At 41.5% G+C, this 22,954-nt stretch overlaps 1 protein-coding gene and 1 non-coding gene across 3 annotated transcripts in view; both read left to right on the top strand.

Moving 5' to 3' along the window:
* Positions 1–22,954, top strand: part of UBAP2 (ubiquitin associated protein 2) — a 100,536-nt gene that overhangs the window by 49,221 nt on the left and 28,361 nt on the right. For both annotated transcript variants that reach the window (XM_023203333.1, XM_023203334.1), the window contains 6 exons: positions 1,496–1,561; positions 4,756–4,808; positions 12,022–12,089; positions 13,539–13,728; positions 18,047–18,260; positions 22,293–22,567. In XM_023203333.1, the coding sequence (XP_023059101.1) occupies positions 1,496–1,561; positions 4,756–4,808; positions 12,022–12,089; positions 13,539–13,728; positions 18,047–18,260; positions 22,293–22,567 (866 nt within the window). The remainder of the gene's footprint in view (positions 1–1,495; positions 1,562–4,755; positions 4,809–12,021; positions 12,090–13,538; positions 13,729–18,046; positions 18,261–22,292; positions 22,568–22,954) is intronic.
* On the top strand, positions 14,172–14,253 carry LOC111536862. The gene has a single exon (XR_002729841.1). It is a non-coding gene; the product is annotated as a small nucleolar RNA SNORD121A (small nucleolar RNA).

Below are 22,954 nucleotides of genomic sequence, written 5' to 3' on the forward strand. Positions count from 1 at the left end.
GACATATAAAGTAAAGCCATATTGAGTTACCCCCATTGACCTATTAAAATGAAACGAAAAATTCCAAGTCCTGGTGAGGATTGTGGAATAACAGGTACTCATATACATGCCTGGTGGGAAAGCATACCTTTATCATACCATCTGACAACCCCATTCTTAGGTTTTTATAACAGTGGAATGAGGGGCCGGGCGCGGTGGCTCATGCCTGTAATCCCAGCACTTCGGGAGGCCAAGATGGGCAGATCACGAGGTCAGGAGATCGAGACCGTCCTGGCTAACACAGTGAAACCCCCGTCTCTACTAAAAATACAAAAAAATTAGCTGGGCATAGTGGCGGGCACCTGTAGTCCCAGCTACTCGGGAGGCTGAGGCAGGAGAATGGCGTGAACCCGGGAGGCGGAGCTTGCAGTGAGCCGAGATCAGGCCACTGCACTCCAGCCTGGGCGGCAGAGCGAGACTCCGTCTCAAAAAAAAAAAAAGAAGTGGAATGAAAACACATCCAAACAAAAGTCTGTATGTGATATTATAGTGCCTTTATTAATACCTCCACTGATGTTTTTTTTCTTGCTTCTTTTTTTAAAGAGATGGCGGTCTCAATTTGTTGCCCAGGCTGGAGTATAGTTGGTATTCACAGGCATAATCTTAGTGCACTACAACTTCAAACTCCTGCGCTCAAGTGATCCTCCTCCATCACCCTCCTGTGTAGCTGGGACTACAGCCCTGCACCACTGTGCACAGCTTCCACACAGTGTGGAACTGTGTGTGGAAGCTGTGCCCACTTCCATGGCTTTGAAGCCGAATGTTGTCCAACTGTTGAAGCAGAATGTTGAATTAGTCAATTAGTTACTTGTTTTCTTATTTTATCTTTACTCCTCTCTTCTTTCATCTTCTCCCACTTATTATTTAAAGTAGCAGATTTCTTGCTAAAAAAGCATTTAGATAAGCAAAACCAGTTTGTTGTAGAATACAGTTAAAGGATGTCATCAGCTGATGGTGCTGGCTGTTTTTCCAGAGGCCTCACAGAATGGTATTGGCTGATAGGGGAGTTCTGAGTCCAGAACTCAGCCTTATAGGCTCAGAAACCCAACTGTTGACGGTATAATAACCACAAATCTATTCCCAATGTGAGGAGCATTCAAATTAACCAAACTAGAAAGACTTGTGTATACTCAGAATGCTAATTGATAAGTTTTCTAAAAACTGGTACCTGTTAAACAGATTAGAATACTCTCTTTGATGAGTGAGAAGGGAACTTGGTAAACATGGGCATGAGAATGAGAATAATTGAAGTAATTTGAGCGTCCAAGAGCCATCAGGGATAAAATTCATAACTTGATTTGAAGTGACCTGTAAGAGTATGGATTTCAATTACATTTCACTATCCTTGGGCAGTAACGCAGTGTATACATAGCTTTGACGGTGACTGTCTTCTCTTGTGATGAATACTTTCATTCTTTTGATATGTTTAAACCCTCAATTTTACATTGGTCCACAGAACTGGCATCAGATACTCACAACATAGCTCAGGATCTGTCAAACAAAAGTTCTTATGGACTCAAAGGTATGAATACTTAATTTTTTTAATTTTTTAAGTTAAGAATCTTATAAATTGCTTGCAATATCTTTCATTTTTTATCAAAGCTAGCTAATACAAATTTATCAGATAAATGTTTGTAAACTATACCCATTTAGTTGGTAATCAAATTTGCAGTTTGCTAATGGAAATGTTTGATTGATTGACTTTCAAGGTGCCACAGAATTTTCACCATTGTTTTCCTTGTTCCTAAGTGGCCTTCTTTAACATACATTCATTAGAGGACTAACACCAAGTTAAACTGAACATGAAGCATTCATCTCAAATATATTATTATTATTATTATTATTATTATTATTTATTATTCTTTTTTGAGACGGAGTCTCGCTCTGTCGCCCAGGCTGGAGTGCAGTGGCCAGATCTCAGCTCACTGCAAGCTCCGCCTCCCGGGTTCACGCCATTCTCCTGCCTCAGCCTCCCGAGTAGCTGGGGCTACAGGCGCCCGCCACCTCGCCCGGCTAGTTTTTTGTATTTTTAGTAGAGACGGGGTTTCACCGTGTTCACCAGGATGGTCTCGATCTCCTGACCTCGTGATCCGCCCGTCTCGGCCTCCCAAAGTGCTGGGATTACAGGCTTGAGCCACCGCACCCGGCCAAATATATTATTTTAAGCTGAAAATAAGGATTGTTGAAGTTTTTCGTTATGTTTTGGGGTGTATGTCTAATGTGAACCAAATTAAAATTTTAATATTCCAAAATATGATTAGGACCTGAGCCTCTGCCTTCTGTATTTAATGTCTGGAATTTTTTATAGTCTGTATGGCTAGTTCCTGCAATGTGGCACTTGCTTCTGACATGGGAGTTTTCCCTGTAATTTCCTGACATGCCACTCTATCATGTTGCATCTCTGCTTATAACTGTCTTCCTGTTTTTCCTTCAGGCTACATAGTGCCTTGAACTTGCTTTTAAATGTACTCAGATTCTCACCCTACTATGCAAGTCCAAAGTTGTGTTTAATTATTTTCAAAATACTGCTCTCAAAGTGGTAGGCCAGTCTTTTTTATTATTTTTATTATTTTATTTTTATTTTTATTATTTTTTTTGAGATGGAGTTTTGCTCTGGTTGCCCAGGCTGGAGTGCAATGGCGTGATCTCGGCTCACTGCAACCTCCACCTCCCGGGTTCAAGCAATTCTCCTGCCTCAGCCTCCCAAGAAACTGGGATTTACAGGTGTGAGCCACCACCCCTGGCTAATTCTTTGTATTTTTAGTAGAGATGGGGTTTCACCATGTTGGCCAGGCTGGTCTCAAACTCCTGACCTCAGGTGATCCACCCACCTCTGCCTCCCGAAGTGCTGCAATTACAGGCATGAACCACTGCTCCAGGCCTATTTATTTGTTTATTTATTTCTGAGACGGAGTCTCTGTCGCCCAGGCTGGAGCAGTGGCATGATCTCAGCTCACTGCAACCTCCACCTCCCGGGTTCAAACGATTCTCCTGCCTCAGCCTCCCCAGTAGCTGGGCCTATAGGCACATGCCACCACGCCCCATTAATTTTTGTATTTTTAGTAGAGACAGGGTTTCACCATATTGACCAGGCTGGTCTTGAACTCCTGATCTCGTGATCCACCCACCTCAGCCTCCCAAAGTGCTGGGATTACAGGCATGAGCCATCATGCCCAGACTGTTTTTTTTATTTTTAAGATATCTCCTGAATTGCCATGGTAGGTCATTCTTACCACATATCATGTATAAAAGCCTGTTTTAACTTACTACATTAACTGTATGTATAGTGGCTGAGCTGCTCAAATTTATGTGTATTTTATTGCAGTTTTAAAACTTAGAAAAAAGAATGTATATTTTAAGCTTTAGAATACTTTTAATATTTTTTATGTAGGTTTTTGTAATGTTTCATCATTGTTTTTCTCCTGGAAATTTTCCTTTGTATCCCTGTGTGTGTATCCTTTATATCCGTGTGTGTATATTTCATCTTCCCCATCAAGCTTTCTCTTACCATTCTGGCTTTTATTAACTTCATCCTCCAAATTTCCAGTGTATTAGTGGTTTCTCAGAATTAAATATTTTCGGTTTTGAAACCATCTGTATTTTACACCCAAATATTGGCACAGTTTACATCATATTTCACAGAGAGCCATCCCAATCTGAAATCAGTACACCGTGTTAAAAACATTCCACAAATAAGGACTTTCTTTCTAAGAAACAATCATCATTTTACTTATGAGGAGGTCAGTTATTCCGCTATTTACATGATTCTAAGGAAGGTAGACATGGTTACCTGACTTCTTTTGTCTCACAAGTGTGCCCCTCCTCCTTTTCCCTCTCCATACACAACTTTTGGAGAGAAACAGAATTTTGTGTGTCAGATGATTAACTCCTTGCTTCCTATAAAGGAACTGAAAACATCCATAATCCCGCTTTCTGGGGTTAGTCGTCGTTAATTTCTTAGTGTATTTCCTTTAAAACTATTATCTATGGGCGTGTTTTTTAGTACATACTATAAACAATGGCCCTCTACTTATATAAGATCTGTAAATAAGCATTTTTTGAGTAGCAACACTTTTCTTTAAAGTACTTAGATGTGTTATGGATGAGTATTCTATAAGAACTCTTTGAGCGCATCCTGTGTACTGACTTCAGAATTTAAAGCAGCAGACTTGATATGAGCAAGAGTAATGTTAAACTTTGCTGGAGACCTATTAGGAAACCATGTAGTAGAGCTAATATTTTATTAAAAGGATGCTTCTCTAAATTTGATAATTCAGTAATCCAACTAAAATAGGGTCCAAGACAGATTTGCCTTAAAATGAAATTTTTTGTTTTAAAGACTACATCATAAGAAATCAAACCATTGTTAAATGTCTATATTTGTGCTATGTCCATACTTTCTTAATCATGGCAGCATTGCTTGGATGTGACCTATATTGAAGCAAAATCCATTAGAAACACTGATTTGAGGTTATGTAGATAGTGACTACTAGTCAAGTTGCATTTGTAAACATTACTTCAAAGAGAAAGGGAAAAAAGAAGTATTACTGATTTTACCGAGAATAGATTAAGATCATCATGTTTCTTGGGTTGTAAACTAAATTGCTAGTGAGGTATATATATCTTTTCCTGAATAGTACACAAAAAGGAATCATTTGGACTCAGACTGTATTTGACTTTGTGGTATAACCTTTGATTGCTGTTGTTTCCCAACAGGGGCTTGGAAGAATTCTGTGGAGGAGTGGACAACAGAAGACTGGACTGAAGATGTAAGTGTTTGCGGTCAGATGAGACCTTTCTTTCTTTTTCTTTTTTCTTTTTTTTTTTTTTTTGAGGTGGAATTTTGCTTTTGTTGCCCAGGCTAGAGTGCAATGACGTGAACTCGGCTCATTGTAACCTCTGCCTCCTGGATTCAAGCAATTCTCCTGCCTCAGCCTCCCAAATAGCTGAGATTACAGGTGTGTGCCACCACGCCTGGCTAATTTTGTATTTTTTTTTTTAGTAGAAATGGTGTTTCACCATTTTGGTCAGGGTGGTCTCAAACTCCTGACCTCAGGTGATCCACCTGCCTCAGCCTCCCAAAGTGCTGGGATTACAGGTGTGAGACGCTGCGCCCGGCAGATACCTGTCTTTTGGTGTTTGCTGGGGGCTTTGGTACTTAGAAGAAAGAGCCTGAGACATCTTCTCTCATCTTGGCTTCTTTTCTGTTATCATAGCCAGGGTTTTAGAGAGTTGGCTTTTTTAGCAGATGCTTCTTAGAAGGAACTTAGTGTTTTCAGATTTTTGAGAATATTTGTTTTCATGCTTAAAAATGACCAAGTGTCAAGATGATTTGGGAAACTGGAAAAACCAAACAAGAAAAAAGGTTGAGGTGTTAGGCTGGGTGTAGTGGCTCACAACTATAATCCCAGCACTCTGAGAAGCTAAGGTAGGAGGATCACTTAAAGCCAGGAATATAAGACCTACCTGAGTAACAAAGTGAGACCCCGTGTCTACAAAAAAATAATAATAAAAAAATTACCGGCCGGGCGCGATGGCTCAAGCCTATAATCCCAGCACTTTGGGATTCCGAGACGGGTGGATCACGAGGTCAGGAGATCGAAACCATCCTGGCTAACATGGTGAAACCCCGTCTCTACTAAAAAATACAAAAACCTAGCCGGGCGTGGTGGCGGGCGCCTGTGGTCCCAGCTACTCAGGAGGCTGAGGCAGGAGAATGTTGTACACCCGGGAGGCGGAGCTTGCAGTGAGCTGAGATCCGGCCACTGCAGTCCAACCTGGGCGACAGAGCAAGACTCCGTCTCAAAAAAAAAAAAAAAAAGAAGAAAGAAAATTACCTGGGTGTGGGGTTGTGCATCTGTAATCTCGGCTACTCGGGAGGCTAAGGCAGGAGGATCTCTTGAGCCCAGGACTTCAGTGCTGCATTATCGTTCCACTGCCCTCTAGCCTGGGTGACAGAGCGAGAATGCATCTTTTTTTTTTTTTTGAGACGGAGTCTTGCTCTGCCACCCAGGCTGGAGTGCACTGGCCGGATCTCAGCTCACTGCAAGCTCCGCCTCCCGGGTTCAGGGCATTCTCCTGTCTCAGCCTCCCGAGTAGCTGGGACTACAGGCGCCCGCCTCGTCGCCCGGCTAGTTTTTTGTATTTTTTAGTAGAGACGGGGTTTCACCGTATTAGCCAGGATGGTCTCGATCTCCTGACCTCGTGATCCGCCCGTCTCGGCCTCCCAAAGTGCTGGGATTACAGGCTTGGGCCACTGCGCCTGGCCCGAGAATGCATCTTAAAGCAAACAAACAAAATTACCAGGTGTTAAGTAGGATTGATTTTTTTTTTTTTTTTAAGCTTATCTCTGTTTTGTTTGACCTGATAGCCAGCTGACACTGTTGCCCAGATTTGTGAACTATTATTCTTTAGAATATTTTCATTAAAGGAGAGTCTATATTTTGGGTCACAGTTGAAATTAACCTGAATAGGGTTGCTCTGGTTCCATGCCCAACCTCTTCCCTTTTTGACTAGAAGAACCCTTTAAAAAAAAAATTTTTTTTTTCTTTATTCCACAGGTATTTTTGAGTATATTACACTAGCTTCTGGGTACTGTCAGTCTATAAGTTCTGCTTTCAGCATAGTATTTTTTTTGGAAAAAAAAAAGTTAAATAATAAAGAGAAAAAAGGAATAAATAACCCAATACCATATTTTATACCTCTTTTCTGTTTGACTATCAAGTTCTAGAACTCTTGAGTTTGGTGTCTGCCTGACACAGAGTTTGAGCAGACATTGAGCGGGAAAGAATAAATGGTTTACAAATACAGATCCTCAAAACTATTTACAGTGACCCAGACTTTGAGATTCTTTTTCTCTGTCTCCATATATGTTTCCATTTATGCTAACAGGACCTGCTTGGAATGAGAAACAAGAAACATGATTTCTACTTGACTTGTTTAATGACCTTAGGCAGGGCATTGTTCCTTGGGTCTTACTACTTCTTCACATACAGTATTGTGTTTTAAGTTGTGTTTGAACAACCCACTACCATAGATAGGTTCATTTTACCTTGTAAAAAATAAATATTTTAATTTTTTTGTTTTTTGAAACAGGGCCTTTCTCTTGCTCTGTCGCTCGGGCTGGAGTCCGGTGGTGCCATCATAGCTCACTGCAGCCTCAACCCCCCCAGGCTCAAGCAGTTCTCTTGCCTTGGCTTCCCAAAGTGCCAGGATTACAGGTGTAAGCCACCATGCCTGGCCAAAATTAAGCAATTTTTGGACAAGCATTTTTTTTTTTTTTTAAACTTTGCACTTTTGCTTCCTTTTTTTTTAGCAGGATTAAATCTGCCTTGTGAGGAGTGAGCTTGGTAGAGTGTGACAAAGATGAGAGTAGACATGCTCATTTAGTTAGGATTTGGGGGATATTTTCACTGCTGCTACATACTAATTGAAAGTCCTTAGTGTTATGATGCCAGCTGGCTCTCTAGCTATCCCTGGCTGTGCATCATACTGGTATGATGTTTGATACCTTTAATATCAGCAGCTGGACTTGATAAGTGGTTATTTAAACCAGTGGAGGGTTGGGCACTAGTATTAAAGGGAAGTCAAAGTGAACAGTCTTTGGACACCTTACCTTATTTTGAACAGAACCATCCCACATATAAATGTTTTATATTATTAGAATTTTTGCTAGGGTTTTGTTGCGAGGTGCGGTAGGAGAAGGTTGCAGGGCTAAAAGCTTTACATCTGGTTGCCTGTCAGGATCAGCAGGCAAGTTAGAAAATCAGCAAGGGATCAGAAGACAGAATTCTGTGTAAATTCTAGCTGTTGACCTTCAACAAGGCGTCTTTCCAGTCCGAGCCTCCTCTTTTTCATCTGTATAATGAATATCATAATAGCTGTCCTGCCTAAAGTATTGGAGTTTTCTGTGGGTCACATGAAGTCTTTTGATGAACATGTGGTATCAGGCAGTATACATGTACTCTAGAGAGACATTAACATTCTGCTGTGTCAAAATATGTAATTCGTGAAAAGAGTTAACAGATAGAATTTGGGTATTTTTTCTTTGGAATCATAAAAAATTTTTAATTTCTCTGAGGTGATACAAAGTAATGCTGATTGGTAGGGAAATAACCTAAAATGTGAATCCTAGATTCCTTCTAGATTTTAGAACAATAGTCACCTCCTTTCTCCTTTTTTAAAAAATTTAATTAATCTATTTTTTATTTTTTGAGATGGAGTCTCTCCCTGTTGCGCAGGCTGGAGTGCAGTGGCACGATCTTGGCTCACTGCAACCTCCACCTCTGGGTTCAAGTGATTCCCCAGCCTCCCGAGTAGCTGGAATTAATAGATGTGTGCCACCATGCCTGGCCAAGTTTTGTATTTTTAGTAGAGACAGGGTTTCACCATGTTGACCAGGCTGGTCTTGAATTCCTAACCTCAAGTGATCCGTCCGACTCGGCTTCCCAAAGGTCTGGAATTATAGGCATGAGCTACTGCGCCCAGCCTTTTTTTAATTTTAGAGACTAGGTCTTGCACTGTTGCCCCAAACTCCGTCCCCAAACTCCTGTGTTCAAGGGATCCTTTTGCCTCCGCCTCCAAGTAGTTGAGATTGTAGGTGCATGCCATCGTGCCTGGCCCTTCCTTTAAAAAAAAAGGCCGGACACAGTGGCTCACGCCTGTAATTCCAGCACTTTGGGAGGCCGCAGTAGGCGGATCACCTGAGGTCAGGAGTTCAAGACCAGCCTGGCCAACGTGGTGAAACCCTGTCTCTACTAAAATACAAAATTAGCCAGGTGTAATGGTGGGTGCCTGTAATCCCAGTTATTTGGGAGAATGAGGCAGGAGAACCGGTTGAACCCAGGAGGCACTTGCAGTGAGCCGAGATCACACCATTGCACTCCAGCCTGGGCAACAGGAGCGAAACTCCATCTCAAAAATAAAAATAAAAATAAAAAATAAAAAGGCTGGGCATGGCGACTCATGCCTTTAGTCCCAGCACTTTGGGAGGCCGACGCGGGTGGATCACCTGAGGTCAGGAGTTTGAGACCAGTCTGGCCAATATGGTGAAATTCTGCCTCCACTAAAAATACAAAATTAGCTGGGTGTGGTGGCACATGCCTGTAATCCCAGCTACTTGGGATGCTGAGGCAGGAGAATTGCTTGAACCCAGGAGGTAGAAGTTGTGGTGAGCTGAGATCACGCCATTGCACTCCATCCTGGGCAGCAAGAGCGAAACGCCATCTCAAAAAAAAAAAAAAAAGGGAACCATTCAGGGTTTTATTACTATGTTTAGATATGTCAGTGTTTATAGTAGTTCTCATTTACCTCACATTTCTTTTTTCTTAAATTGATTTAATTTGTAAGTTTCTTTCAAGCAAAAATGGATTCAATGGAAATGTGAAAATATGCTACCTTGGGGCAGGCACATTGGCTCATGCTTGTAATCCTAGCACTTTGAGAGGCTGAGGCAGGAGGATTGCTTGAGCCCAGGAGATCAAGATCTGCCTGGGCAACACAGAGAGGCCTTGTCTCTACAAAAAATTTTTAAAATAGCTGTGTGTGATGGCAGGTGCCTGTAGTCCCAGTTACTTGGGAGGTGGAGGTGGGAGGAATGCTTGAGCCTGGGAGGTTGAGTTTGTAGCTGCAGTGAGCCTCAATGATGATGTCACTGCATTCTTGCCTAGGTGACAGAGTGAGGTCTGTCTCCCAGAAAAGAAAAGAAGAAAAAAAAAAAAGCCTTCCCACACACCCTGTTTTGGAATAGGATGCAACTTAGGCCCTTCTTGTTGACTTGTTGAAACAGTAAACAATTTAGCACTTTTATATTGTTGAAGAAAATGAACACCTACTGTCTGCTTTACCTCCTGCTTACACATACTGTCTCAGGCAGGAAGTCTGGTTTTAAACAGTGTTTCTGAGACATTTAGAGTTGATAAGAATTATGGGAATCTTTTGAGTAGCATTTTTATGTTTTCTATGTTACCTCATTAGATCAGCGTTTTCCAGGCTTTCAAAGCCGAGTCCCCACATTGAAAACATAAAAAGAACACTTACCTTTTATTAACGTCAGTTGAGATTTCAAAAAATTTATCCTGAATGCCCTAAAAGTGAATTAAAACAATGTGCATGCACGTATGTTTATTGTGGCACTATTCACAATAGCAAAAACTTGGAACCAACTGAAATGTCCATCAGTGACAGACTGGATTAAGAAAATGTGGCACATGTACACCATGGAATACTATGCAGCCTTAACAAAGGATGAGTTCATATTCTTTGTAGGGACGTGGATGCAGCTGCCAACCATCATTCTCAGCAAACTATCACAAGAACAGAAAACCAAACACCGCATATTCTCACTCATAGTTTGGAATTGAACAATGAGAACGCTTGGACACAGGAAGGGGAACATCACACAGTGGGGCCTGTTGTAGGGTGGAGGGATGGGGGAGGGATAGCATTTGGAGATCTACCTAATGTAAATGACGAGTTAATGGGTGCAGCACACCAGCATGGCACATGTATACCTATGTAACAAACCTGCACGTTGTGCACATGTACCCTAGAACTTAAAGTATAATAAAAAATAAACAAAAAATGTGCATGTATCTCAAACTAACTATGCTGAGTGAAAGAAGCCAGGAATAAAGATTTGGATACTTTTATGATTTCATTTAAAATTCTAGAAAATGCAACCTAATCTGTAGTGTCAGAAAGCATGTGAGTGGTTGTCTGGGGATGCAGACAAGTGGTGGGAATGAGCGATTCCACAGGGACAGGTGGAAATTGTGGGGGAGTAAAGAATATGTTCACTGTCCTAATTGTGGTGATGGTGTCATGGGAGCCTACGTATGCCAGACTTACTCAGTTATTCGGTTTGAATATTTGTGGTTTATTGGATGTGTTAGAATGTGATAAAATTAATTTTTTAAAAATAATAGAAACCTTTGGTTTAATAAAAATGAAATGTAAAATTACTCATCAATTAAATACTAAAGACATCTGTCTTTGGGGGGAGAAAACATCGATTATTTCACCTTTTCAAACTTCTTAATGACTTTTGAGGCAGGATCTCACTTTGTCCCCCAGGGTGGAGTGCAGTGGTGTGATGATGGCTGACTGCATCCTCAACCTCTGGACTGAAGTGATTCTCCAGCCTCAGCCTCCCATGTAGCTGGGACAGGTGCACACCACCATGACCAGCCAATTTTTTTTCCCCCCTACAGATGAAGTCTTACTCCTGGCCTCAAGCAATCATCTTGCCTTGGCCACCCAGAGCGTTGGGCTTTCAGGTGTGAGCCACTATTCCTGGCCACCTTCTCAATTTTTTGGGCATTTTTGGTAGGTTTGTTGATGGGTTTATTGGTATTCTCATTTTGTGTAATGACAAATAGAGAAATGAGTCTGCGGTTGAGCCCTGGTTTGAGTGCTTTACTGTGTTGTTTACCATTAATCTCATTTTCCTGACTTGAAATCATTCTTGTAGGCTTTTCAATCTAAAATTACCTTCACTTGCAGCCGGGCGCCATGGCTTACACTTGTAATCCCAACACTTCGGGAGGCCAAGTGGGTGCATCACTTGAGGCTAGGAATTAGAAATTATCCTGGGCAACATGGCAAAACCCTGTCCCTACTAAAAATACAAACATTAGCCCAGTGTGATGGGGCATGCTGGTGCATGCCTGGAGGCCCAGCTACTCAGGAGGCTGAGGTGAGAAGATTGCTTGAACCTAGGAGGCACAGATTGCAGTGAGCCGAGATCACGTCACGGCACTCCTTCCTGGGCAACAGTGCCAGACCCTGTCTCAAAAAAAAAAAAAAAAAAAAAAAAATTTGCATTCACTTGAAAATTACTTGTCACTTGTATGTTTCATTTTCTTTAGAATAGCTGTTACATGAAGTGTAAGAGACCACTGATGGCTACAAATGATCAGGAAGTCTGTGTTTTGGGTTTAATAGTATATAGAATAAGATTAAATTTTTCAACTTTCAATACAGCTTTCTGAAACAAAGGTCTTCACTGCCTCATCTGTTCCAGCAGAGAATCACATCTCACCTGGACAAAGGTAAATACTTTTTGCCATCTTATATTTGTTATTCAAAGCATTATGGAAATCATTTGCCTCAGGAAAAGAATTTTTATTTTTGGGTCTCTTTCTGTTTTTTCCCTTTGTATCCAAGGCTAACCTTTATTTTACCACTACTTGGTGATCTGACAGAGTTTCAATCATTTCCTAATTGATGTATCTACTGATGATGATGTATCCACTGATGAATTCAAATAGTAATCATTTTTGTGATTTGTTAGCAGTTGTTGCAGACATCATGTTAAACTTTTTTTTTTCTTTTTTGTGACGTTAGTTTCGCTCTTCTTGCCCAGGCTGGAGTGCAATGGTGTGATCTCGGCTCATCGCAACCTCCGCCTCCTGGGTTCAAGTGATTCTTCTGCCTCAGCCTCCCAAGTAGCTGGGATTACAGGCATGCGCTACCACACCCGGCTAATTTTGTATTTTTAGTAGGGACAGAGTTTCTCCATGTTGGTTAGTCTCGTCTCAAACTCCCAACCTCAGGTGATCCACCCACCTCAGGCTCCCAAAGTGCTGGGATTACAGGTGTGAGCCACCATGTCCGGCTTTGTTTTTTGTTTTTTGTTTTTTGTTTTTTTGAGACGGTCTCACTCTGTCGCCTAGGCTGGAGTGCAGTGACGTGATCTCGGCTCACTGCACCCTCCACCTTCTGGGTTCAAGTGATTCTTCTGCCTCAGCCTCCCAAGTAGCTGGGACTTACAGGTGCCTGCCACCACGCCAGGTTAATTTTTGTATTTTTAGTAGAGATGGGGTTTCACCATATTGGCCAGGCTGGTCTCGAACTCCTGACCTCGTGATCTGCCTGCCTCGGTCTCCTAAAATGCTGGGATTACAGGCGTGAGCCAGCCTGCCCGGCCTAAACTTTTTAAATGGTTGCTATTTTCACTTTTGTAGACCTATTTTGTTTTTTTTTTTGACAGAATGAACTTAATACATTGTATCCTTTGATTTCTTCATGCACCATTTATTTAGATCTTCTGCAACTAATACAGATCTCTTATTCTATTTGAGTTCTACTAGTTTTACTCTACTAGATTACAGAAAAGGAAGGAATTTATGGGGTAACAACAACATTCTTAGAATGTGCACTGAACCAAATGACTGAAGAGCATTTATTTACAGAAAATTGGTTAATTTTACTTTATTGCTCCAGGTTTTCAAATCAGTTTATAATGTGTTAGTCATTACTGTGAAAATTTCAATACACCTTTTGATTCTCTTTTCTGCGAAGCCCTGCTTCAGTCTCTGTGGCTTTGTATGCTTTTTTGTGTGGATAACGCCCTCCTTTTGCCCCCTTAAACCCCATTTTCCAAAGGTTCTCCTCATTTGATTTTTAATGTAAATTCACTAATATTTATTGACTTCTCAGATTCATTTGTTGGTAAGATTTGCTTATGACTGATTCCTCATTGTTTTTTGTCTGCTTAGCATTGATCTGGTAACCTTGCTCCAGAAGCCTGTTCCTCACAGTCAAGCCTCAGAAGCCAACTCCTTTGAAACTTCCCAACAGCAGGGCTTTGGCCAAGCCCTTGTCTTCACAAATTCGCAACATAACAATCAAATGGCACCAGGGACTGGCAACTCCACTGCTGTCAACTCGTATTCTCCTCAGAGCCTGGTAACTCACTTTTATTTCAGTATGGGATTTTAAGAAATATACCCATTAGCAAATGTATTCTAGAATATGATACATGCCTTATAGTTACTTTCTAAATATAAGAATATCTACAGTAAGGCCGGGCATGATGGCTCATGCCTGTAATCCCAGCACTTTCGGAGGCTGAGGCATGAGGATTACTTGAACCCAGGAGTTTGAAACCAGCCTGGGCAACAAAGCAAAACTCTGTCTCTACATAAAAAGCAAACTAACAAAAATTAGCTGAGTGTGGTGGTGTGTGCCTGTAGTCTCAGTTACTTGGGAGGCTGAGGTTAGAGGATCACTTGAGCCCAGAAGTTTGAGGTTGCAGTGAGCCATGATCATGCCACTGAACTCCAGACTGGGTGACAGAGCGAGACCCTATCTCTAAAACAAAACATCAGAAAATTCTACAGTAGATCTCAGTCCAGAAAACAATGATGTGGTAATTTCCAAGCACATAGCTGATGGTTCCATGTGGAATGTAACTACCTGAGTTTCCTGGACAAAGATAAAAATTTTTTTATGGTTTGTCAGATTCTTTCAACTGATGATCACTTTTGAGATTGAAAGCACCCCTTTCTTCTGAATAATGTTTTCTTTGGATTTTGTTTCATATTCTGTCTCTATAGTTAGTATATTCAGTTTCTCACTTATTTTCCAATTTACTTAAATGCAAAAGTTCATCAGAATTGACTTGCTATAAAATCATGTACAAATAGTTCTAAGTCTGCCTAGATGCTTGTATTTTTTGCTTCTTTTTTCCCTAAGACCGTAAAATAAGCTACATTTTCTTAAAATGCCAAAAGATTAACAGAGGCCCTTATAGTTTGGATGTGTTTTTATCGAAACAGTGTCATTTAGTGCTGTATGACTCTGACTTCCAATGTGAGTTAAGCTCCCATCCAGAAAGAACTTCAGGAACTGTTAGTGAAGGCTGTGAAGATAGGCTCATGGAAGTACAAGCTTAGATCATAGCTTATACAAGAATGTTGCTTTAGAATGGTGAACTGAAGTTCCTACCCAACTGCAGGAAGTTCTGAGCTGGCAAGGGGAAGTTGGAAAGTTCTATGGACGCAGAACTACAGCTCTTACTAGGGATAATTATTTTAGTTTGTTGCTGTGTTTTTCCTGAAATTTATTGCTGAGAAACAATTTTCTCCCCTTAGTCAAATCATTTGTTTTACCCTGATAAAATTGAGAATTGAATATTTAAACTTTTCATTAGTATTTTCTACTCTGTGTAGCCATATCATGTGTTGGGCCTGGGGACTTGGTGTTTTTAGTATCTTTGGTATATGAGGTGGTATCAGTGCTTGAAGTAGGACAGTCCAAGGTTTCTCTATTTTGGGAAGGCCTAATAAAAACCCTGATTTTTAATTGAAGCACCAGAGTCTTTTCCTCCTCTGCCTTTCCCTCTACTACTGGTATAATTATGTAATGCCCTTCCTGACTTGCTGAAATCTATGCCGGTCCACTGAATTGATAAGAAGGACTTGAGTTTTTACAGCGATCTTCACATATGTTGCTTTATGTCGTGACCAGCGTGAGAATGACCAACATGAGAAGGCAGAGTAAGAATTGTTTGTGTGGCGTTGTATTAGAGCAGTGGTTCTCAACCCTACAGCACTTACTTTAAAAATCACTGGGGGCTGGGTGCGGTGGCTCACACCTATTATTCTAGCACTTTGGGAGGCCGAGGTGGGCGGATCACCTGAGGTCAGGAGTTCGAGACCAGCCTGGCCAACGGGGTAAAACCCCATCTCTACTAAAAGTACAAAAATTAGCCGGGCCTGGTGGTGGGCGCCTATAATCCCAGCTACTCGGGAGGCTGAGGCAAGAGAATCACTTGAACGCGGAGGTGGAGGTTACAGTGAGCTGTCATTGCGCCATTGCACTCCAGCCTGGGCGACAAGAGAGAAACTATCTCAAAAAAAAACAAAAAACAAAAAACAAAAATCACTGGGGAGGCCAGGCATGGTGACTCATCGCTGTAAATCCCAGAACTTTGGGAGGCTGAGGCAGGAAGATTGCGAGATGCCAGGAATTTGAGACCATATCAAGACCTCATCTTGCTAAAATAAAATAAGTTGGGCGTCATGGCACATGCTCTGTAATCTTCGCTACTGTAGTCCCAGCCACTTGAGAGGCTGGCGTGGGAGGATCACTTGAGCCCAGGAGTTTGTTCTGTGGCCCTCCAGCCTGGGTTGACAGCAAGACCTTGTCTCTAAATAATAATTATTGTAAAGTAAAATCCCTGGAGAACCTAGTAAATAACAATAGCAACAGAAGTGGGGATGGTATTTCCCGAGTCTCTAAAACAAAACATATCTTCATCTTTGGGACTGGAATTTGGGCACTGTGTGTGTTTGTGTGTATGTGCATGTATGCACATGTGTGTATTGTATACATTTTAAAAGTCTCTCCATTGATTTAAATGTGTAGGTCGACTTAAGAGGCCTATGCTATGTATTACCTAGGGCACGGCAGTAGTCATTGATTCAGTGATTTCACTGTGTTGTAAAGCACACAGTGCATTTGATAAAACTAGCTGATGCATGTTAGGGATTATGTACGATAACAGGATGAAGAGAGTCATCACCTCGGAAGCCTTCATTGAATCAGTGGGCTTGAGCTGGATTTTTGCTCAAAAAAAAAAAAAAAAAAAAAAAAAATAGCCAGGCGTGGTGGTGGGCGCCTGTAGTCCCAGCTGCTTGGGAGTCTAAGGCAGGAGAATGGAGTGAACCCAGGAGGCGGAGCTTGCAGTGAGCCAAGATCATGCCACTGCACTCCAGCCTGGGTGACAGAGCGAGACTCCATCTCGGAAAAAAAGGAAAAGAAATGTTATTTTTGATGAAGAACTTACATTTCAGAATGATCTGGATATGTAAAAATGTAGTTGATCTTCCATTGTCTTTTATAGTTGTAGGCTTTCATCCTCTTTGGATCTCGACCTGACAGGACAAATGGGGGAGGAGTAGCATTGTTTTCCTTGTACTTATTTATGGAGCATATTTGGTGTTGTTAGTCATGTAAACAGCTTGAAATGAAAATAGTGTCCATGGTATTTGCTCAACTTTAAATACCTGTGTATTGCAGTATCTCATTTTGGAATATTAACCCTTAAGTTCAGTTCTTTGACCTATATTTGATTTTGTGTGTGTGTGTGTGTGTGCATGTGCATGCGCACGCACACACACAAGAGACGGAGTCTCACTTTGTCACCCAGGCTGGAGTGCAGTGGCGCAATCTTGGCTCACTGCAACCCCCACCTCCCGGGTTCAAGCTATTCTCCTGTCTCAGCCTCCCAAGTAGCTGGGATTACAGGCGTGGGCCACCATACCTGGCTAATTTTTGTATTTTTAGTAGAGACGGGGTTTCACCATGTTGGCCAGGCTGGTCTCTAACTCCTGACCTCAGGTGATCCACCCACCTCCGCTTCCTAAAGTACTGGGGTTACAGGTGTGAGCCACTGTGCCCAGCCTGACCTGTATTTGATCTTGCAGGGTCATCTCACACTGATCTCTTCTTTGACTGAACATCTTGTAATCATTAAAGATAAAGACTGTGGTTCACAGATTAGGAAAATAATGTGTTTTTGTTGGTCAAGTATATCTTTGTCATGTATTTCATGGCATTCCTCTTTAGTTTTTTAAAATAGTGATATTTAATTGTGAACTAGTGACATCACTTTATTTTATTTTATTTTATTTATTTTTTTGACACAGAGTCTCACTCTGTTGCCCAGGCTGGAGTACAGTGGCATGATCTCCGCTCACTGCAAGCTCCGCCTCCCAGGTTCACGCCATTCTCCTGCCTCAGCCTCCCGAGTAGCTGGGACTACAAGCGCCTGCCACCACTCCCGGCTAATTGTTTTGTATTTTTAGTAGAGATGTGGTTTCACTGTGTTAGCCAGAATGGTCTCGATCTCCTGACCTCATGATCTGCCTGACCTTGTGATCCACCTGTCTTGGCCTCCAAAAGTGTTGGGATTACAGGCGTGAGCCACTGAGCCTGGCCAATATCACTTTTTTAAAAATTGATTTCTTCAAATTCATGGCAAATATTTCCCTTCCTTTTAACTTCTTATGTCAGAATGAGGAAGGATAGCTATATTTATTTAGTCAATTTTTATTGCATAGTAATATTTTCATGTAGTATTGTCTAAGTTATATTTTAGTAATTCATATATTTTAGATTACAGGTTTTAACATACTTGTGAAAATACTTGATGTGTTTTAAAGCCTTGGGTAGAAATTCTGTATTGCTGAGGGTTTGTTCTTTTATCCCCCTTTTAAAGTCATCCGTCCTTGGCTCAGGATTTGGAGAGCTTGCACCACCAAAAATGGCAACCATCACCAGCTCCCAGATTTTGGACCCGTTGAAAGCTCCGAGTTTGGGCCAGTTTACCACCACCCCAAGTACACAGCAGAATAGTACAAGTCACCCTACAACTACTACTTCTTGGGACCTCAAGCCCCCAACATCCCAGTCCTCAGTCCTCAGTCATTTTGGTAGGTATACGTTGTTTGTGAGTTTGCCCCTACCGAGGATGTTTCAAACTTTGGCAGAGTGTGTTGACTTGTGAACACTAATGTGGAATTTGTCCAGAGATGTTTCTTTTTAGTAGAACTCTTGGAGTTTCTCAGTTAAATCAGTCTTCCTTTGTTGTACAATACCTGCATTTATTTGTTTTTGTTGTTCTTGATAGTTTCATTGTTAGTAGTAGTGGTGGTGGTAGTACATGCCTTGAAGAGTATGGTAAAAGCATACAAATATGAGCATCTAACACTTTGTGTAAATGGACAGACAGAATTTTCTGAGCTATATTAGAATAGGATGGTGATAGAATGTGGAAAACTTATTTTAAGACATTTTTTTTTTTTTTTGAGATGGATCTTCCTGTGCTGCCCAGGCTAATCTCCACCTCCTGGCCTCAAGCAGTCTTTTCATCTCAGCCTCCTGAGTAGCTGGGATTACAGATGTGCACCACTGTATCCAGCCTAGACAATATTTTACTCTATTATTTTATTTTATTATTATTTTTTTGAGTCAGGATCTTGCTCTGTTGCACAGGCTGGAGTATACAGTGGTGCAGTAATGCATCACTGCCATCTTGACCTCCCAGGCTCAGTCGATCCTCCCACTTCAGCCTCTCTAGTAGCTGGGACTACAGGCACATGCCACCACTCCTGGCTGGTTTTTTTGTACTTTTTTATGGGACAGGATTTTGCTATGTTGCCCAGGCTGGTCTGGAACTCCTGGACTCAGGCGATCCGCCCACCTCGGCCTCCAAAAGTGCTGAGATTGCAGGTGTGAACCACCACGCCCAGCCTGGACAGTATTTTAACTCACACTCTCGCTTTCTCATTCTAACATTTCGAAGTATCAACTATGATTTCATCAAGCTTTACATTCTGTGGTTTGTATTGTAGAGGCCCCATGTATAGACAGGATGTTTTCTAAACTAAATTCCCACAGAAATTGTGACATTAAGCCACCATTCCCCACCAGCACTCACATGCCACGCTGTATTAAGGAATAGCAGGGGATTTTGTTAATTATGGAGCTGACCATGTGGGCTGGTTTATGGTTAGGGCATATAGCGAGACAGGGAAGCATATTTCTCTGTTCTGTGAAATGACTTACTGTGTTGGAAGTACCTGAGACCACTCCTGAGTTTGAAGTGATGTCTACCAAGGGAAATCATTAGAGACTCAGTGCCCAAAGTTTTTGTTGGGACGAGAAATGTAGGTACCCTGTGCCTACATTTTTTGCTATAACATGTAGCAAAATTACAGATTCCTAGAAGGAAAGCAGATGTTGAGCATAAACCACATTGTTTATACAGACATTCTTAGCACAGTGAGCCACTCTAATAGGTTGGTGTGTTGGCACCCTTTGCCAAGTACATACCAGCAGTTCAAATTCTCAGACACTAGCCAAGGTCCAGTCATCAAGCAGGCCTTTTTGAGAGCAATTGTAGGTCCCTATATTAACTTTTTCTGCACACATAACTAGTGAGTGATAAGGCTTTTTTAGATAGAACCATGGTATTCCCATATTCTTTATAAAGCCTATAGGTTTGGTGCATGCCTATAATACCAAGTTCAAAAATAGGTGCATCTAAACCAGATCTGTCATTTGTTTTTTTAAATTAAATTCTATTCACACTCAGCCAGCTGGGCATGGTGGCTCATGTAATCCCAGCACTTGGGGAGGCAGAAGAAGGAGGATTGCTTGAGTCCAGGAGTTTGAGACCAACCTGGGCAACGTGATGAGACGCAAAGGCTAAAATACTAGGTTGTTGTACTCTGGCCCCTTAGAGAAAAAGATGACCAACCTGTGTCCCATATGGTAGAACTGGCTTTTCAAATCAGTAGTGAAAAAACAGTTTATTAAAACTGGATATCTAATTGAAATACGAAGTTGGATCTCTATACCAAAATGCCAGTGGGTCACAGTAGTTAAACATAAGTAGTGAATCTAGAACTATAATAGAGAAAACACAGGATAATTTTTTTGTGGTTCTGTGTGAGGGAGACCTTTCTAGATGTGGCAGAAAACACCAAATTAGAAGGCAGACAATGAAAAAAATACTCAAAATTTGTATCATAGACAAAAAGAGTGAATTTCCTTAATATATAAAGAGTAACTAAAAATAAAGCAGACAGGTTAAAAAACTGGCAAAAGAGGTAAGAATACAGTCTGTAAGTAAAGAACACTTAAGTATATGAAATGATGCTAAGCACACTTATATCACTTTAGTTTGTATTTTTTAACACCATTTTCCACCAATTGAACCAGGAAATTCAAAAGTGTTTTTGGTATTTGAGTGTGTTAAAAAGGATGTGTCCTATCTGTGGACAGTAATTTTATAATATTTATCAAAATTCAAAATATACCCTGTGAAGGAGCAACTTTATCCTAGCAGTTGATCCTACAGGTATACTTGTACTTAAACAAAACATCTTACATACAAATATATTCATTAGTGCATTGCTTTTAATAGCAAAAGATTTGACCTAAAAGTCTATTAATACAGTACTGCTTTTATGAAATGATACCTATATATACTAGATTTCTGTGTAGTCATCAAAATGAGTATGAAGTAGCTCTGTACACATTAATGTGAAACACTCAATGGAAATTAAATGATTTGTGAGACAGTAAGATATATAATGTGTGTATATATATGTCTGTCTGTCTGTCTATATATAGTGATATAGGATCTCTGAAAGAGACATTCAGGAAAACTGGGTATAGTGTTTGCTTTTGTGGAGCAAGTATGGGAGGGTAGTGTGGAAGAGAAACTTAATATTCATCATACATATTCTTGTATCTTTTGGATTTTTTTGTTTGTTTTTTTTGAGACAGAATCTCGCTCTTTTGCCCAGGCTGGAGTGCAGTGGCGCGATCTCAGCTCACTGCAAGCTCTGCCTGCCGGGTTCACGCCATTCTCCTGCCTCAGCCTCCCGAGTAGCTGGGACTACAGGAGCCCACCACCACGCCTGGCTAATTTTTTTGTATTTTTAGTAGAGACAGATTTCACCATGTTAGCCAGGATGGTCTTGATCTCCTGACCTCGTGATCCGCCTGCCTCGGCCTCCCAAAGTGTTGAGATTACAGGCGTGAGCCACCGCTCCCGGCCATCTTTTGGATTTTGTGACATTGTGTATCTGTTATACATCAATTAGTCCAAAAACTTAAATAATTTTTTTTTTTTTAAATTTTTGAATGAGACAGGGTCTTGTTTTGTCACCCAGACTGGAATGCAGTGGTACAGTCATAGCTCACTGCAGCTTAGTACCCCTGGGCTAAAGCAATCCTTCCACCTCAGCCTCCCAAAGTGCTGGCATTACAGGTATGAGCGACTGTGCCTGGCTCAAATTTTTTTTTTTTTTTTTTTTTTGAGACTGAGTCTCGCTCTGTTGCCCAGGCTGGAGTGCAGTGGCCAGATCTCAGCTCACTGCAAGCTCTGCCTCCCGGGTTTATGCCATTCTCCTGCCTCAGCCTCCAGAGTAGCTGGGACTACAGGCGCCCGCCACCTCGCCTGGCTAGTTTTTTGTATTTTTTTTAGTAGAGACGGGGTTTCACCGTGTTCACCAGGATGGTCTCGATCTCCTGACCTCGTGATCCGCCCGTCTCGGCCTCCCAAAGTGCTGGGATTACAGGCTTGAGCCACCGTGCCCGGCCTCAAATTTTTAACAGTTATGTAGAAAATCCATAAAATAATAAAAGTATGATTCTCTGTTAGCTAATGGTCAGGTGTGTATAGCACCACAATATTGTTCTCACGAGTTCATCACCCCCTATGCTTAAACATATACCAGATCTCTCTGGATAGGAAACAAGATGCGTACCCATTTGGGAACTTTTCCCGTTTATCATAAATGAGGTGTTACACGTAGTGTGTGTGTAAAACCTAAGAAATTCAGCTGGAAATGATTTGGAGAAATTGGTGGTAATGGAACACTTCATGATAAGTAACAATTGAGGGAGTTTGAAGCCATTGTGCCTCATTAATTGCTGCTTACTTTTTTTAGACTTCAAATCTCAACCTGAGCCATCCCCAGTTCTTAGCCAGTTGAGCCAGCGACAACAGCACCAGAGCCAGGCAGTCACTGTTCCTCCTCCTGGTTTGGAGTCCTTTCCTTCCCAGGCAAAACTTCGAGAATCAACACCTGGAGACAGTCCCTCCACTGTGAACAAGCTTTTGCAGCTTCCCAGCATGACCATTGAAAATATCTCTGTGTCTGCCCACCAGCCACAGCCCAAACACATCAAACTTGCTAAGCGGCGGATACCCCCAGCTTCTAAGGTGGGCATTTCATCATGAAGTCACAGGCCTAAAGGTGGAATTATTTTTACATTCAGCTCAAGTAGTGGGATACTAAGTTTTGGAAACTGGGATACAGTGTTTTTCGAGCGCATAGCTTATTGATTGCATAATAAGGGATATGGCCATTTCTGAGTGACCAGACTAGCATTAGAGGGAGTGGGTTTGTGCTGAGAGCCACAGATCCTTATTTCAAGTATAGATTTGAAAATATGGCTCAGAGAACTGTTGTTCTTGAGAGTTTTGCCATATCCCATAGTTGGAGGATGCATGGTTCCTTGACCAGGTGATACTTCCATCATTGGTGAGTCCCCGAAAATAAGAGTAGTCAGCTCAGTGTTCACTCCTCACCACCATCACAACTCCCCC

Source organism: Piliocolobus tephrosceles, chromosome 14 (assembly GCF_002776525.5).
Source record: "Piliocolobus tephrosceles isolate RC106 chromosome 14, ASM277652v3, whole genome shotgun sequence".
Lineage (NCBI taxonomy): Eukaryota > Metazoa > Chordata > Mammalia > Primates > Cercopithecidae > Piliocolobus > Piliocolobus tephrosceles.